This window comes from Dermacentor variabilis, chromosome 2 (genome assembly GCF_050947875.1).
Source record: "Dermacentor variabilis isolate Ectoservices chromosome 2, ASM5094787v1, whole genome shotgun sequence".
Classification (NCBI taxonomy): Eukaryota; Metazoa; Arthropoda; class Arachnida; order Ixodida; family Ixodidae; genus Dermacentor; species Dermacentor variabilis.
In genome coordinates, this window is record NC_134569.1 from 84,249,435 (window position 1) to 84,266,731 (window position 17,297).

Below are 17,297 nucleotides of genomic sequence, written 5' to 3' on the forward strand. Positions count from 1 at the left end.
AGTGCAGGGCTATGTCGGTGTATCTTCGAGTGCTCGCCGCCCGTCTTCACAATGCACGACGACGCGCTATTGTGTGCGCGCCTGAGCACCTGCGCGCTGGTAAGCACATGCGAGGTGTGGATTACACGTACTGCGTCAGCCGATACGGGAACGCACGGACGCATGCCCAAATCACTTGCCCGTTCGCCGATATCGGTTTTCGCGATGAAGAAATAATAATAGAAAAAAAAAATAATACCATATATTTAAGAGATATTCAGACAATGGTTCTTTAACTAGGATACCTTTTCCCGGAATTCAGCATTGAGAACACTGAAGTTTGTGTGCAGCCCGCGGAACAATTCAACACATGCCATGAGAACGGCAAAACGGCGCAATAAAATGTGTCAGTGTTCTGTCCATCGTCCCGACAAAAAACGAAAAGGAATGTATCCGTGACAAGGTTGGACAACACTGACTGTGGATACATACATCAGCAATTATGGCGCGTGTTTCCTGATTCCTCATGCGAAAACCAATGAGCGTCATTAAATACCAAGAGTGTGTCGTCGTCTCTCCTTCCATGTTTTCAAATTAAGTGTCCGCTTAATATATATTTAAATAATATTTTGACATTTTGGTACGTAAGAGGTTCGTGCTATGGTTTAAGTTCTCACGGTCGATTGGTGTGCCACCAATATTCCAGAGCCCCCCTTGAGATGAAAACTTCATACAACACATTCTGCTGGCCGATCGATGAAAGGCGGGGAAACGTGTCCGTATAAGGGGACGGGCTCGAAGTATAATAGGCTAGCTGTGAATTCATATCGTTCCACTCATTTCAATTTTTAGACACGCTTCAGCTAGGAGGATTGTGCCCTTTATGTGGGATTTCTTGTTTAACGCGTGTACACGTTTTTTGAGCTTCCCTGCTTATCGGAGACAGCAAGTGCGCTGAACACGGGTTCCGTCTTACGATCTGGGAAAAAAAAAAAAAAAAAACTAAGCCCCCTTCTTAAAGAAAGATGGTTGAACGCCACGCTACCTTGACGAACTGTATATATCTGCATTGCACTACGCGCGCCACGCAATGCATTCCCGGCCGTCACCATGGGTAGGCCGCGAGTGCCCGTAAAGGCCGATCCCGTGTATCGGCAACGGCATACGTACAGAAGCCACGTGGGAGGCACTTCTGCAGTCGAGACGCCCACTGGTCTTGTTATCGTGAGCGTGTGGTACCTCAGACAGAACACGCCTCATTGTGACGCGGAAACGTTCTTGGCAGGAACGACGAATAGCTTGTAGACACACAGTACGCCGCTCTTCGTGTGCGGTGACTTTACGTCGAATGCGGCGAAAGAGCACGGCAAATGGATCGAGCGTTTCATGCTAGATCGCTACTCGTTGAAACTGAAGACGCTACAGAGACCCACGACGCAACACCGGTGCTACGTTGATCTCACGTTTGCAAGTAGGTTGTGTCACGTTACGATGGCAGAGCGCCTGACCGTCTACCACAGCGATCACAAGTCAATGCTGTACGTGCAAGTGTAGAGTCGTCCGTAAAAGCGTGAGTGTGGGCGTGTAACTAACGGCTGCATGGTCTAAAATAAAGGCTATGCAACTTAACGAAATGTGTCTTCATTCAACTTCAACGTTCAAAAAATACAATCCTAAACAAGCAATTAAATCGCATATGCATAGCATCGGGTCTCAGCATTTCTTGGTTTCGTTGCGTGGTCGTTAGCTCGGGCTTTGACTTTGATTCAGTTTGCATTGGGGGAAAGGTTCGCGTTCATCCATCTTTCTTTAAGAAAGGGGCTTTGATATTTTTTTTTTTAAGTGTCTTTACCTGGTTAGAAATTCTGCAGGTCACGTTCTCAGGGCGCGCTTCACTGTGCGTTATTAGCTGTGATGCAAGTGGTTGGTAGGCATACACTGTTATCTGTTGATAACACTATCAGATAGGATGAAGATATACAGGCAGGCCATATCCTTCCAGATTGATGAAACATGTGCATATGCGGCCTTACAAGCTTTTCTCCCTCTTCCTCCAACGTTGCTGCGTTCTGGCTTACATGCTGTCTAGCCTAGTATGCAACAGCTCGGTCAACTGGATATATGTGCAACAGGGCATGTGCCACTGAGTATGCCAATAGATAAGCAGAACAGGAGGCAAGACAAAAAAAATAGTCTGGGGTATTACGTTAGGATTATGAGGCACGCCGTAGTGGGAAACTCCGCATTAATGTGGACTACATGGGGTTCCTTAACGTGCACCCTATCCACGGTGCACGGGAGTTTTTGCATTTCGCCCCCATCGAATTCATACGGCTACCGTGGTCGGGACTTGATTCCGCGCCCACGGGCTTAGCAGCGCAACGCCAAAGCCACGATGTGACCACGGCGGGTATGAGACAAGAAGAAAATCGGCAGCATAAAATCGAAAAAGTCGGCAGCGGAAGCAGCCGAGAAGGCATAAAGAGAGAGAGAGAGAGAGAGGTAAAGAAGAAGTGAAGACATTTCAGCAAACATCAATTAAATAAAAGCTTCGCTCATCACTGATTCCCACATACATGCGTAGTATCCGCTGATTTTTTTTTCTTTGTTTAAAACCCTCTCATGTGCTCGAACACTACCTTATAAGTCCTTAATTAATTAGGTCGGTCGGTCCGACTGCACCGAAAAGCCAATGAGGGAGGGCAGCACCCGTTGCCTATTCAGCATAGCTGCGTGTAACAGTTGCCCAACATGACATGTATCACGGCCGGCTGTGGATTGGGCATGTGCATCAACTTCTTTCCGCACATTACTTCTGCATTCCATGCTCGGGGCATAACTTGGGTCTGTGCCGCTCAGGGACCGTATGTGGAAAAGTTGATAGTTTGTGGTATTTTAATGTTGACCGCCGCCTTCGCGATAGCACTTCGTGCAACCACTGCCAGACGTACATCACAGGCACCACTGTATAACGTCACAACAACAAAGAAAGAAAGAAAGGCGGACGTCGCGGCCGCCTTGTGACGTCTGTTCTCTCGGCGGCCGCGAGTGCACGCGCCGCGGGTGAGATGTCGGGTGTGCCCGTGTAGCGCAGGTGTACTGCGTGGACCGCCTGGTGCCCGACTCCGCCTGCTCGGGCACGGCCATCCAGTGCGGCGTCAAGAGCAACTACTACACGCTGGGCGTCTCGGCGCACGTCACGCTGAGCAACTGCACCGAGTCCTCGAACCCGCGCCACCACCTCAAGTGTCTCTACGAGCTCGCGCAGGAGGCTGGTGCGTATGCACCGCGCTCGACGACGACACGAGCACCGCGTGTGTCACTTGTTCTCCAATTGCAATGAACACGAAGTTAAAGATCGGCGCGTCTACCCTAGCTACTTAGTTATTGCTCCAACTGCATTCTATAGCGCCGACACACCGCTTACCAGAGCTAGCATCGTTCAAGTCATTTAACGCGAGTGTGTACCTTGGGGTGGCTGGAAAGCGCTTACAGGTGCTTTCGTCACCCCTATGTCATTATAAGGCAACCTGTAGCACAAGTTCGGTTTCTTATTTAACTGTTCGATCTTTTCGATGGAAACGTGCACGTCGAGACTAGCGCAGAAATCTGACGCAGGCGACAGCGCTGTGTGCGTCTTCCTACATAGTGCCCCTCTTTGTCAGATTTCCGCGCTCTCCACCTGTGCGAGGAACAGCCTATACAAACCCAACTGAGAACGCGCGCATCAGTGTTTTGCGACGCGATCGGAACGAATTGGGAAGCCGAAACTGCCGTTGCTTTCTCGGCAATAACGTTCTCCCCCCGCACCTCGCGCGCTGATCTGCACGTGCACCCTCCGCGCGCAGACAAGAGTACGGGGTTCGCGACCACGGCCGGCGTGACGGACGCCACGGTGGCCGCGGGCTACGCGCACACGGCGCACCGCGAGTGGGAGAGCAGCGTGGGCGACAAGAGCGGCGACAACTGCCTCGACATCGCGCACCAGCTGGTGCACCGGCCGCCGGGGCTGCACTTGCGGGTGAGCCGCACGCGCCATATGGAAGTCACGGGGTCGCTATGAAGAGAAGCACTAGATCACTCTGAACTGGTGGAGTACTCTCTCACTTCTCTGTTTTCGCCAGTCTCGCGGTGATATAGGTCGATTACCGCAGAACAGAGAGAGAGAGAAAAAAAAAAATGATGGTCCAACTGCAGCTCTTGAATTCGCGATCAGAGTGTGCATGCGGGGCCGGAATGACTCTCTGCGGGGTGTGTATATAAAGCACAAGTCGCGAGAAATGTGTGACTAGCCCCACTTTCTTCTGCAACAGATTATTTACTATTAGCGTGTTACTTTTGGACGCTGTTAACGACTTCACAACGCTTGTCTTCGCCTTCGAGGTCTCAAGTAGGCAGTCGACGTATACGCGCGAAGGTTGTCGCAGATCCGTTGACTTACTTATAGCGGCGCCGCGCACACACACGGCAAGGAGATGTGATACGCACCATGCGAATGAGCGAATAGGAACCCTAGGATTCGAACGTCAGCTTAGTGAGCTGTGGCGAAATGTACGCTGCAAGATGCGGCAAGAGAGAGAGAGAGAGGAGACTTCAGGAAAGGCAGGGATGTTAACCAGTCAATAGTCTGGTTGGCTACCCTACACTGGGGGATGGGAGAAGGGGAAGAGAAAGAAGGGAGATAGAAGGTGTAGATACGTGTACGGACAGCACTTCAGTTAGAGTCGCTCGAGCAAACCAGAAGTTCTGAGAAAACACAAAAGTGCCTTCACTGCCTTCTGAGCCGATGATCGGTCGGGACGGTGCTCTAATATGGTCTGTTCACTCAGAGGACGATCATCTAGTTTCCTCAATGTGTTGTAAAGACTGTCTTTGTGCTTGAAATTGAGGACAATGGCACAATAAGTGGTCAATGTTCTCCTCGCATCCGCAAACATCACATGCAGGAGTATTAGTCATTCCAATTAGTGCTGAGTAGGCATTTGTGAAGGCAACTCCAAGCCATAACCGGCACATAAGAGACGCTTTACGTCGGTGTAGACCCGCTGGAGGTTTGAGTTGAAGTGACGGGTTTAGTCTTTGCAGTCTTGTGCGCCTTGTATGTGCGGTGTTCCACTCTGCCAAGGAGATCGTGCGTGCTAGAATGCCAAGTTGCCTCGCGGCGTCGGTCCTTGAGAGAGGAATGGGGACGCAGCGGTCTTCTTTGTTTGACGTCCGAGCTGCCTTATCGGCGTCATCATTTCCAATGATACCGCAATGACCTGGTATCCACTGAAAAGAGATATCATGGCCTTTTTCTATTAAGTGATGAACAAGTTCCGCGATTTCGCACGTGAGCTGATCGTGAGTTCCATGTCGGAGAAACGACTGCACACATTGCAAGGCCGGCCTTGAATCGCAGAAGATGCGGCAAAAAGTGGAGAGACACAAGAGGAAAGAGGCGCTCTTTCCTCTCGTGTATCTCCCCCCCCCCCCAACCTCGCAGCTTGCGGCGTGTGCATTTCGCGCAGTAGATGCTACAGAATTCAGTTGAACCAACCAGCCTGAAAAAAAAAAAGTGAAAAGAAAGTACTCCTTGGTAAGCATGGTTGTCCGATGAGCTGGTTGCCCAACGAACGCCTTCTAAGTGTCACACTTTTTTCCGCGAATGTCGTCACGGCAAGCCAACGTGATCTCAAGTGAGGGCCCAGAAGTTCGCCGTTCTTCAGATAATTTCAAATTTTTTTTTTCTTTTTGCCGGCTAGTGTTTCCCGGGTGTTATCGGATTAATCGACACTAGCCGGCGACAGCGCACCCACATGTCACAAGGTATCCTGACCCTACAAATCCACACGACCAAAGTTCTCAGCCGTACATAGCTGTAATATCACGCTAACATAAATTGACCTTTCCATAGCAGGCCAATACATAACTTCGACAAGCGCCCTCGCTTATTAACTGCCAAGTGCCCCTCTCTCCCTCCCCCCCATCCCCCTTTGGGGAGGGCGGACAACATCCCCGTCACAAGCACGTTGTCACACCTATCGCATGCGCTTGCACACAATGACCTCTCAGCCACGTACGTACGTCATCTGTTTAAGACGGTCGTGACGGTCGACGTCACTTGCAGTTCATCGCTGGTGGCGGGCGCGAACACTTTCTCGTGCCCGAGGAAGCCGTGCAGAGCGGCCAGCCGGGAAAACGTCCGGACAGCCGGAACCTGATCGAGGAGTGGACCCACCTCAAGCAGGCGGACCGAATGAACGCTCACGTGTGTACCACTAAGGAGGACGTCGAGAATCTAGACACTGAGACAACGGATACCGTGCTAGGTGCGTTTCTCTAATTTGACATACGAAGTGGCGTTTCAAGAAGTATATATTTAGGTTCACGTTAAAGAACCCCAGGTGGTACAACTTTCCGGAGTCCCCCACTACGGCGTGCCTCATAATCAGATCGTGGTTTTGGCAAGTAAAACCACATAATTTAATTTTTAAGGAACTAATATGTACTAACGTGGCTGCGGCAGCAGAAGCGTAATGATATTTCTGAGTCTGCGCGGCAACTGAAATTATCAACACAGTGCGTGCGTGGGGGGGGGGGGGGGGGGGGTTTGGAGGGTGCGTGCGTGTGAGCACGTGCGTCAGTGATCAGGAATAATAGCAGAGGGTGGACAAGAATTTCGAAAAAGGTTCACGGAAAAGAGGGAATTGAGTTAGGCACCGACAAATAACGCGACGATCGATGCGCATATACTGCTCATCCAATGTTCCAGCTCAACAGCACGTGGAGAGAACGCATCCATTTATTGACGATTGCGCTTATTTGCCAATATGCATGCAGAACCACTAGAATAAAGTCTTGCAGAAGCCATTGAAGATTATTATCTGCATGATGATATCGTGGCGCATGCTGTATATATAGTGTGCTGAACGCCGTCGGCTGGCGTTCACCACGCTCACTTGGTTTAGGCGACACACTCATCGGAATTGTGTGCAGCGTAGCGTTGACGTTCTTTCTCGGCGCGTGAACGACAGTGTATTCCCAGTTCCTGAATGAGGCGGAGGTTGACGTCCAAGTACTCATCGGCACAGTTCGTCCGGCGGGCCACCCGTAGACGAGCGTTCACCAAGCTCACCTGTTGTAGACGAGGCTCTCTTGAGATAGCGATGGAGAGAGGGGGGGATACGTCGCATAGGGGAAAGAGGACCGTTGTCTGACGTTCTTTTTCTTCATCATTCTGCGCAGCTCCGGACGCACAGTGCTAAGCCGCATGGCCTCGTGCTTCCGGTGTGCAGCATCGGCAGTGTTCGCTTTGTGTCAGGAAGGTGTGTTTAGTCTGTGTCCGCCCTTGCAAATGCAAGGTTCTTAAAAAATTGGCAATGGCTTAGCTCGGCTATGCCAGGATACACGTAGCGAAAGCTAAGGCTTTCGCTACGCTGTGTTGCGGCGTTTAGCCAGTCGTTCGGCGCGCTCTTGTGCGATTCGTTTCCTCTTCATCTCGTTCCGATGTCGATTGCAGGCCTCCTCCTGCTTATCAGAATTGTCGCCGTCCATATTGCCGCCTTGGTTGCGGCGCACGCGAGCTCTCCTTTTCAATCCTCCGACATGTTATCAGGCATGCGACGCAGCTGGCGAAGCGAGCGGAGGCGAACGCAACGACGAGGAACGCGGTGTGACGTCATGTGCCTCCTCGGAGCACGGCCACGGCGAAATCGCAAGTTCGCGGCCAGTAAAGCTTTCGCTTTAAAGCGCCACCAAATCGTGTCCTTACGCGAGCAGTATTTGAAGGTCGCCGCCGTCCACGCGCCGAGAATGCACGTCGACGCTGCGCTGTATACAGAGTGCTGCTACACGCCGAACGCGAGAAGTTACGCAGTCGTTTCCTCGATCCGCACCAAGCCACGTGATCTCGCTCGTACACCACATGGAGAGAGAAAGAAAGCGCGCCGCGGTGAAAGGGGCAGCCATGTCCAAAATGGCTGCCCCTTTCTTCGCGGCGCCACACCACGTCACTTGCGCAGAGGCGAAAAGGAAATTCCAGTTTCTCCCTGAGTGGTGACGTCACTCGGTCATATTCACAAACCTGCCACGGTAGCCAAATAAAACTATTTGATTTAAGAAGGAGAGGGGAGGGGGGAATCAACAGACGGCATGCGGATTTATATATGCCTATATAGTGTAGCCAAGCGCTACATGTGACATGCTTAACTCGCAGCATTGCTCGCCAGCGGTGACCTCCCGTACGAGAATCTGGACGACATCCGAAAGGGCACCAGCCTTTTGACCAAACTCACCGAGAAGGCAATCCAAATTCTGAGCAAAAATCCCGACGGCTTCGTGCTCCTCGTCGAAGGTATACGTGCCCGTCAAGCTGGCTTCTACAAGGCGTCGCGATCAAACAAACCCATCAAGTTAAGTAATAAACACTAAGCGAGTTTTAGGGTATCCCACATGCGGGAAAATAGCCTAAAGTGAACGACAAAGTTTATATATGCGGTGCTTATAGCTCAGCTACCTGAAAATAGCTTTGCAGTGCCGTTGAATTCATTCATCGCCGATGCTCTGAGACATTATTCTTGATCAAATCACTTTTGTGCGACGTGACGTCCAGTGTCATGACTCACTGGAGCGACACACTGCACTCGAGAACTACATAATGTGACGCGAACGTGTATATGATCAGAACATATATGTTCAGCTTGAGATATATCGCTCATTAATGTGAGTGAGGCGTGTCGCCGCTTTCGTCATGTTTGCTTCCACTGGCTGAGTAAATCAACGCGCACTGAATGTGACATCCCCCAAAAGCGCTCGACCGAAAGTACGGCCCCCATATAGCGTTGCAAGAAGTTCCTCTCGTTGTCGCTAGTCTCTGAAGCGACTGTGCTGACAGTAACTCTGCACGTTTATAGAGAGTCCCATTTTCATGCTGTGCTCCCATTTTTTCGATTTATCGATTTTTAGTTTTAGTTTTCTTTTCTTGCATTTGACCTAACGGAACGGCCTCTCTTCCCGCAGCCCATGTGTTGAATTCCCGCCAGGGTTTCCGCAAAACACAACAAAAGCCTATAGCCAACTGCACATTACAGGCGCACAGTTCTACCCCCATTGCTGTGTACAACTTTTGCTCAATATTTTTGGGCAACTCATGTCATCGATAATCGAAAGCTACATGGAGTGTAGCAGCGCTGACAAAACAATTCTGCGTCGGTGTACATTTAACCTAATATAGTGCTTTTTCAATTCAAGGCACCGACACCGAATTTCTTGCAGACACATTTGTGCCAACACACGCACATCGACTAGGAATTAATGCCCGATGTTAAAAAAAGAAAAGGATCCGTGACGATTTAGCGGTAGGCGTGAGAGAAATGCGTTGCAGTGAACGTCACACCTTTTTGAGGTCCCAGATCCATGATTTACACGGCGTTCATCACATTGCAAAGTGTTGTCGAGGAGCGAAGTGCAACTGATGGTAGTCCGTCCGGAGCAGACCACCGTTAGTTTAATTATATATATATATATATATCTATATATATATATATATATATATATATATATATATACACCACGTGACCAGTTTCCAACACATCACACTTTCTTTCCCATTTTTACATTCCTAATGGTAATGCATTCACTGCTCCCAGCCGGCCAAATTGACAAGGGTCACCACGAGAGTTTGGCGCATCGGTCTCTGGCTGAAGTGCTCTCATTGGACCTGGCCGTCGCCAAGGCGGTCGACATGACGCGGCCTGATGAGACGCTCATCGTCGTCACCGCCGACCACGGACACACGTTCGTCATGGGCGGAAAACTGCAGCGAGGAGCTAACGTCTTCGGTACGTATGACGCAGTTGAGTGCGGCTGCGCAGGCCCTATCTTAAAGCGATCTGCGATGGGTACAGAGTCTAGGTGTGGCAAGGGCTGATAGCTTTGTGTGCGCTGGGTTCTCACTGCTTAGTTCACGTTGAAGCGGGAGGCAGCAAGAAGGTCATTTCGCTCGCTGCTGCTGCCGCACTTTCTCCCTCCAGCATTTTGACAGCGAGTGTATGCGGTCATCAAGTAAAATGTGTTTGTTTGTCTGTGTGCGCGTGACACCATGCTTTTTAATTTAGTTAACAAGCGAATGTTTACAAGTTCACACGGCAGATAAAACTATTATCCTTACTTCGTATATAGCTGTCTAATAATTTTCTAACGCAATCGATGCATAGATTTTCGAGCGAAACTGCGACTTCTTGGAAGTTTTCATTCTCTCTTCACTCGACCTGGCGGATATGCTGTTTTGCCGAATCTACAGCTACTCGGCCCACTAGGTACGTTTCTGTGTGGTGTTGGTATGTGCCTCTGGGTATAAGCCCCTGCGTTTGTGCAACTAGTTGTGCGCCCGAATAGACAACTTGGGGCGCTGGGTGTGTGCCACTGGGTAAATGCAAGAGAATGGGCAGGTGTCCATTCTTGGCTAATCACCCGGAATGAAACTGTCGTAGAGACCGCGAAAAACGCCTCGTCAGAACGGTCTCGGTACCTGGTTCCCGAGGCGCTTAGTGAATGCGGTCTCCGCGTAGTAGCTTCCACTAAAGCTCTCCATAGTGATATTTTCGCCGAAGCGGTGGTGACGCGTGGAAGGAGAGTTTCCAAAAGAGGCATATGGTGATGACGCCGTCATGCCGGCACAGGTGCTTGAGTAAAATGCAGATCTTTATAGTTTGCATGCTGTTTTAGAAACTTCTGTTCTCTGCTTCCTTGAGAACTGACAGCGTCGATGAGCCGACAGAAATTGCCTTGTTTTATCATTCAAGTCTGATTGCCTCTTGTCATGGACGAGCAGTCTGATGGTGTTATAGGTAGATGCCGTTGCATGTGCATGTCATAAGTTTGCTATCAGTGGTTGTCGCCCGCAGCGTCGGGAAATAGGCTTTCGAGCCAACACCTTAGACCATTTTCACCATCATTACCATCGATGTACGTAGAAGCAGTCTAGGTGGTGTCACCAATATGATGATTCTGTCCAGAGGGTTCCAGAGGTATACCAATTTATGGAGAACGTAATGTTGGGATGACACACATTTTCATAAATGACGTTCTTGTGCTATGTATCCCAGTTTACGATTGAACTACCAACACGCCCAAACTTCTTCCATGCTAAGGTTAAAAATGACTCACGCAATTTTTGTTGATGTGGCTGGACACTCTCTCCCATGCCTGTTCTTTGCTTTGTTTTACCAAAATGCTAAACTTATGACAGGCAGTTGATAGAGAGGAGCAGGTGCAGGAGAGTGCTCCAAAGAGATGAAACATCGTGCCGTTTATTGATGTATTTATTTATTTATTTATTATTTCTTGCGGTTAGCCGATTCGGTTTGCATGTCATGTTGGAATGAGAACTTGGTTACAAGCGTCTTGAATCTGAACTCTTAATCAATGGAACCTGGCTCTGCAGACGCCAAAATTATGTGCTTCTTGTGACATTCTATAATGTTCTCCCGCTTCTGACATTCTTAATATCACATATCGTTCATTGAGGTGAATGTGTACAGGTGAGGTTACGCAGGCATAGCGATTCACTGGCATGCTTTATTGAATGCAAGAAGTCTGGAATAACCAGAGCTATCTGTATGCGGATTGCAGCATCCATTCACCATGCGTTATGCTCGCAGGCATTGACAACAAGCAGCATCCAAGGACCGTGCTCAATTACGCTGTCGGGCCAGGTCACCGGCAGGACTACTCAAACCTTACCTTGGAGGAGACATGTTTGTACAACATTCCCGCTGTGCTTTTAAGCTAATGCGCACGGGCACTTGAAACATTGGTCAAATAGATGCACTGCCAATTTACGGAGTCAAGTATTCTCTGGCTGCACAAGTCATGATGCTCGCGTACTGGTTACGGCCGGTGCGTACTTATTATATAAAGTTGTAAATAACACTTCTGGGAGCGCAAATGTGGTTTTGCAATATTCTAATGCGATGTGGAATGGCACTGCAAAAATGAAAAAAAGAAAGCATCCGTGAATGTTCCAAAAGGGAAGTTAAAGAAAAAGGAAAGAAAGTAGAGAGAGCGCACGCCATTACGGGATTTCTACAGATCTCCGTGATGCTATCCACTTTGGCAACTTCTGGCACTGGCTATAATTCACTGCTGAATAATAATAATAATAATAATAATAATAATAATAATAATAATAATAATAATAATAATAATAATAATAATAATAATAATAATAATAATAATAATAATAATAATAATAATTTCAGCAGTCTAGGCGCAGGCGCAAAATTTACAATATTTGGTCTTGATTTTCTGCATGTTAAGACACGCTAGGTCCAATTTAAACAAACAGTCTAACTCTCACTGAAAAAAATCTGTCCACCCTTACAAATGTCGTTATAGAGAATCTATTTTACTGTCAACTTTTTGTGGCCTTCAATAGACATTCTGAAGCAATGAAACAAAATATTGTGTACGATATTGCAAGGGCGTCAAAATTGGAAAGCACGAACAAAGCCACGTTAGAGTATAAACACCGGAATATTAACTATTTATTTAACTCAAATTTCCCGTGACAAAATAAAATTATGTTACCTTATGCCATGCACGCGACAATATGATTTCCTCAGTTCGGTCGTGTGCGCAATGCTTACGGGGCATGATAGGTGTTAGTAAGCCATGCAAGCACAATGCTTCAAGTCTGACTATATGACATCTCCATGGGCTTCTTCCGACACACAGACATGTCATAGATGATTACATACGCTCCCAGGTTCCACGAGGTATGCAACACCTGTGGAAACACCCATGTTGTGATGCAAGCCATAGAACATGATTATAAAGCTGCAGCAGTGAGGGCATCAATTTCAACCATGGATAAAAAGTGCGATTTGTACATCGTTTTATGATGCTGTTGCAGAAATTGTGAATTACATACACAATTAACTGCAACTGCACGTTAATGGATGGCGTCAAGCAGCGTAGCCGATGCGTGCTTGTCCACATCATTCCTATAGGTCCCAAACAGCAGTGCAGACTTAGTTAAAAAAAAAAAAACCATTAAAAAACCACATTTCAAGCAGCTCGATTCGCAGCGTGCGTGCGCTGATTAGATTTATTTTCCACCTAATTGGCTGAAAGCGGTGTTTGTTTTCAACGCTAGAAGGAGCTCCGAATTTTGCACGATGCCAAAATGTACGACAAATTTTGATGAGGCCGTCTTTCTCGAAAGTGCCCGACCAAATAGACCCCAGAGAGAAATCTGGGGACTCTTGACCTCTCTTGCTCCTCAAAATGTGCATTTGCCTTGTACTATATGGAGGGTGATCATAGTGGCCGCGACAGACTTAGCAATAACATGGCAGCAGTTCTTTTTGTCGTCAGTGGTTGGCTGGCATCACTGGGGTGCACTTAACATAAGGTTTCCAGCTTCGCAGTGCGTCTTCAACGCGCTGTCATTGTCAGGGTTGTCGGCGATAGGATAAGTACGAGCCACATTGGCACACGCTGCCCACCATGAACAAGAACTGCAATATAATGCGGTATAACCCACAAATGGGTATATACAACGAATTTGCAGTAATAACGTGCCATTATTAATTGTTCTGGGGCCGCTAAAGCGGCATTTGACGAGGGTGTTGCCTGGTCAACGGTGACAGACGACGATAAACAAAACTCCATAAGCAGGCTTTCTCACACACGTAACGTGTCCTAACCAATATGGCTGCGCTCCCACTCAAAGCACAGTTGAAACACGCGTTTTGATAGCTTGGATGGTGAGTGGAGTGGAGGGCAGGAGGGATGATGTCACCATTCCGCGTACTGACATTGTAACTGCAATTCTAGTCCAAGATCCACCATCTCTGTTACGTCAGATGAGGTCTGTGGAGAACTGCATTTGAAAGTTCCATGTATATTCATTTAAAAAAAAAGTGATTGGGAAAGGTGGGTATGGGGTCATCACGGGCATAAAGCACTGTAGCCAGGAATTTTTTTTCGGAGGCGGGCACACATCTGACCGGGGTTGGAGGAAGGGGGCTAAGGAAGCGGCATCTTTTGTTTGGTACGCTAAAATTTGAGATGTAGCACAAGCCCGGTTCCCCCCACCCATAGGTAAATCTGTAGGACAGAGACAGTAAGAGATAAAGAAATGCGGGGAGGTTAACCAATGTCACGCTGATTGATTGGCTCTACATTACTCGTGGGGAAGGGGAAAAGAATGACAATAAAGAAGACACCGAATATACTTTTATGCAGCATCGAAATACATAATCTCTCAGTTGCAGAGATAGGCAGAATGCTAGATTACGATGTCATTAGCGATCATCACCATAGTTAATTCAATGCGGCGATGCTCTTACCGTCCTTGTGGTCGAAGCAAAAATGCCATGGGGTATCCGTTCTGACCTGAAGGGCTTTGCATCAAACCTCGTCCTTTCGAGCAGCGCGCGAGGACTTCGCCTTCCCGTCCGTGTACTGGGAGAAGGCGGGCACTCACAGTGGGGAGGACGTGGCCGTGTTTGCCTATGGACCCTACGCTCACCTGTTCAGCGGGGTGCATGAGCAGACGTACATCTACGAGGTCATCAGGTGCAGTCTGCTTGGCTTTTTAAAGACGATTTTAGGCGAGGCACCCTCGGTGTTATACATGTTGGTTAAGTTTAGGATGAAAATCAAAGAGCCCGCAGCCTCTAAAATGCTTTGCGTTTGGATACAGTGAAGAAGAGAAAGGTACAAACGATGTTATTCATAGTAGAGACAATGAGATTCCTCCTCTTCGTGCTCCTCATGACGTCCACCCTGGAGCGCGAGGAAGTTGGGCTGGGATTTCAAAACCATTAGGTTCGTCATGACCATTCATTCATTCACTAACAAAATGCGAAGCATTTCACGCTGGCAGGCGAGACCCTATAAGAATTCCAAATTTTCTTAAGAAGAAATAAGATATAAATAAAGAAACAAACACATGAGATCTACACTGAAAAAGTCAGTTTTAAATGCAACAGATATAGATATACACACACAAGAAAGGATACATAAACCATAAATGCGTAGGAGAAAAATAAGTTATGCATATTTTCAATGAAGCGGAGTGCTATGGTGATGGCAGATGCTCTTGCTCTCATTGTGTATGGTGCTCATCGTTTGCGTCATTAAGCTGATTATATTGCACTACTTCTCCCTCTTTATGCCACTATTCTCAACTAGATATGCATGTACAGGCTGCAAAGGAAGGGCAGAAGTTGTCCAATGACAGTAATGGAAAGTGACGAATTATTGCCGAGCCGATTACTGAATCTGTAATGCCTTGATGCTGATTTATCTTCTGTATCTCCAACACTCTCTTTTGTGCCTTCTTGAGTTCTTCTCTTTCAGCTATCTTTCATTCTTCTTGCTCATACCATTAATTCAATGTAGTAAGGTCATGGTTTGTGCGTGCATGCGTGCTTCACAATGATTGACAGTATTGCACTGTCACCAGCATTCCATTAACTCCAAATGGGGTCAGTGTGTCAGCAGCACAATAACCGCCATATGTACTGCCTTCCTTTTCCCTTTTTAGAGGAGAGTCTTGTAGCAGAATATTTAAGGCGCTTTGTAGTTGGTCAGAGTGTCACTATCAGCAGTGCAGTTAGTATGCTCCCACTATTTCAATACAAGTTTTTACATTGGTAAAATGTCTAAATTCTGTGTGCGCCCGTGTGAGACGATGAACACGATAGACCACTATGATTGTCTTCAAAGCTTGACCACATTAAATACCAAGCCACATTTTTTTCCCTTTATGCTATTGCAGGTACGCTGCTGGTTTGGACGATTCGAGTTACCCTATGAGACGCCAGTCCTTATTTGCAGCTGTCACTGCGTGGGTCCCGGGTCCCGTAAAATACGCCCTGGCGCTCGCTGTGGTCTTTTACTTGCACATGTTTGTCAAGACTTTCCTATAGACTTTAATAAATCAATAGTGCATAATCACAACTTTATTTCTAATTACCGAGGAGCATATACCCCAAAGTAATTGAAATGTGCACTTTAAAAAAATCTAACACCAGTCAAATATGGCTCACGTGTGGTTATCCAACTTCAAACGCACTGGATGCTGTTGTGAACATAAATTCCTCCTAATGTTGAAATTCGTTCCAGCAAAATGGACATTGTATAGCTGTCCAGTGTTCTTAACAAGAGTACCACAAGTTGGCAAATTTGACAGTGACGTGCACACTTTTTCTGCCATCTTACATTAGTGGAGAAAGGAATGAAGGGCAGTTTATATTCACTTTGCAAAGTACTCGACTTACTCATGTATAAGTAAAAAGGAATCTCTGGCTGTTTTTGGGATATCCAAGTTGTAGTAGATCTCGCAGAGCTCTGCTGTGCACATTGATGTTACTGTGCCTGCATCAGCTCTCTGAAGTCTCATGCAGGAATCAAGTCCAGACGCTTAAAACTTTTACTAGCCGGTGGTCATTTAAACCCGAGTAACTCGGAAACGCTTTGTCAAGATTGTAATTTCTGAACACCAAATTTTTGCAAAGACATGTGAATGCTCAACTTCAACCTCATGCACCACATATTGACTCGAGTTTTGATCATGCGTAATTTATGCAGCGATGTCAGATGCTTACCCAAGAAACAGAAGATGGCAAAATGCATTCACAACCATTTGGGCTAAGATAAAAGTGTGAATTGCAATCCGACCAAGTAGCGCTGTGAACTTTCAATATATTGTATCTCAGGTAAGTATCTCACCTGTCTAAATGCTATTAAAGAAACTTAGGTCTGACGCACAGCATAAAACATTTGCACCTATCTTCTGTTGTAGCATTCAAAATTTAATTAGAAAATCTTGCCAAGCAACGTAGAGTCTTGTGTTCCCAATGTGTGTTGAGTGACCGCTGTAACAGTTTGTTGTCATCTGACTTCTTACGATTATCCAAAGCCATATTCATAAGCAGCTTTTACTTGTAAGCAGATTTCAACGTTTATATAGAACTCCATGAACTCTTATATAACTGTTACTTGTCTTCCCAATATGAATCTACAAAAAGAAGTTGCTGGTGGCACTCGCATCAGCTTTCATCTGCAAGAGACTGCGCACCAAATGGTGATGTGCGTTTATAATGTTAAATGAATACAACAGCACACATAGCCGTGCTTTCTTTGCAAGATATAGGCATAAATTTTATTTGATGCCAACATTTTTGGAAATATAGCATTTCCAATTGCATTACTTGATATCTGGTGAAACTATAGTCGTTATGTGTGCTTATTTGTGCAAGGGGCGAACGCGAAAGCTGACACTGCTATAATGGACAATCACTGACGCACGCCCTGTAGCGGTA

The 17,297-nt window shown here is 47.2% G+C and overlaps 1 protein-coding gene across 1 annotated transcript in view; it reads left to right on the forward strand.

The window, feature by feature from the left end:
• The window catches only part of LOC142570361 (alkaline phosphatase-like), a 19,537-nt gene extending 3,610 nt beyond the window's left edge, over positions 1 to 15,927 (forward strand). Inside the window, exons 3-10 of the mRNA XM_075678749.1 lie at positions 3,074 to 3,254; positions 3,828 to 4,000; positions 6,089 to 6,290; positions 8,177 to 8,314; positions 9,609 to 9,800; positions 11,622 to 11,717; positions 14,400 to 14,544; positions 15,752 to 15,927. Coding sequence (XP_075534864.1) covers positions 3,074 to 3,254; positions 3,828 to 4,000; positions 6,089 to 6,290; positions 8,177 to 8,314; positions 9,609 to 9,800; positions 11,622 to 11,717; positions 14,400 to 14,544; positions 15,752 to 15,902 — 1,278 coding nt within the window. The 3' untranslated portion in view covers positions 15,903 to 15,927. The remainder of the gene's footprint in view (positions 1 to 3,073; positions 3,255 to 3,827; positions 4,001 to 6,088; positions 6,291 to 8,176; positions 8,315 to 9,608; positions 9,801 to 11,621; positions 11,718 to 14,399; positions 14,545 to 15,751) is intronic.
• Positions 15,928 to 17,297: the final 1,370 nt, after the last annotated feature.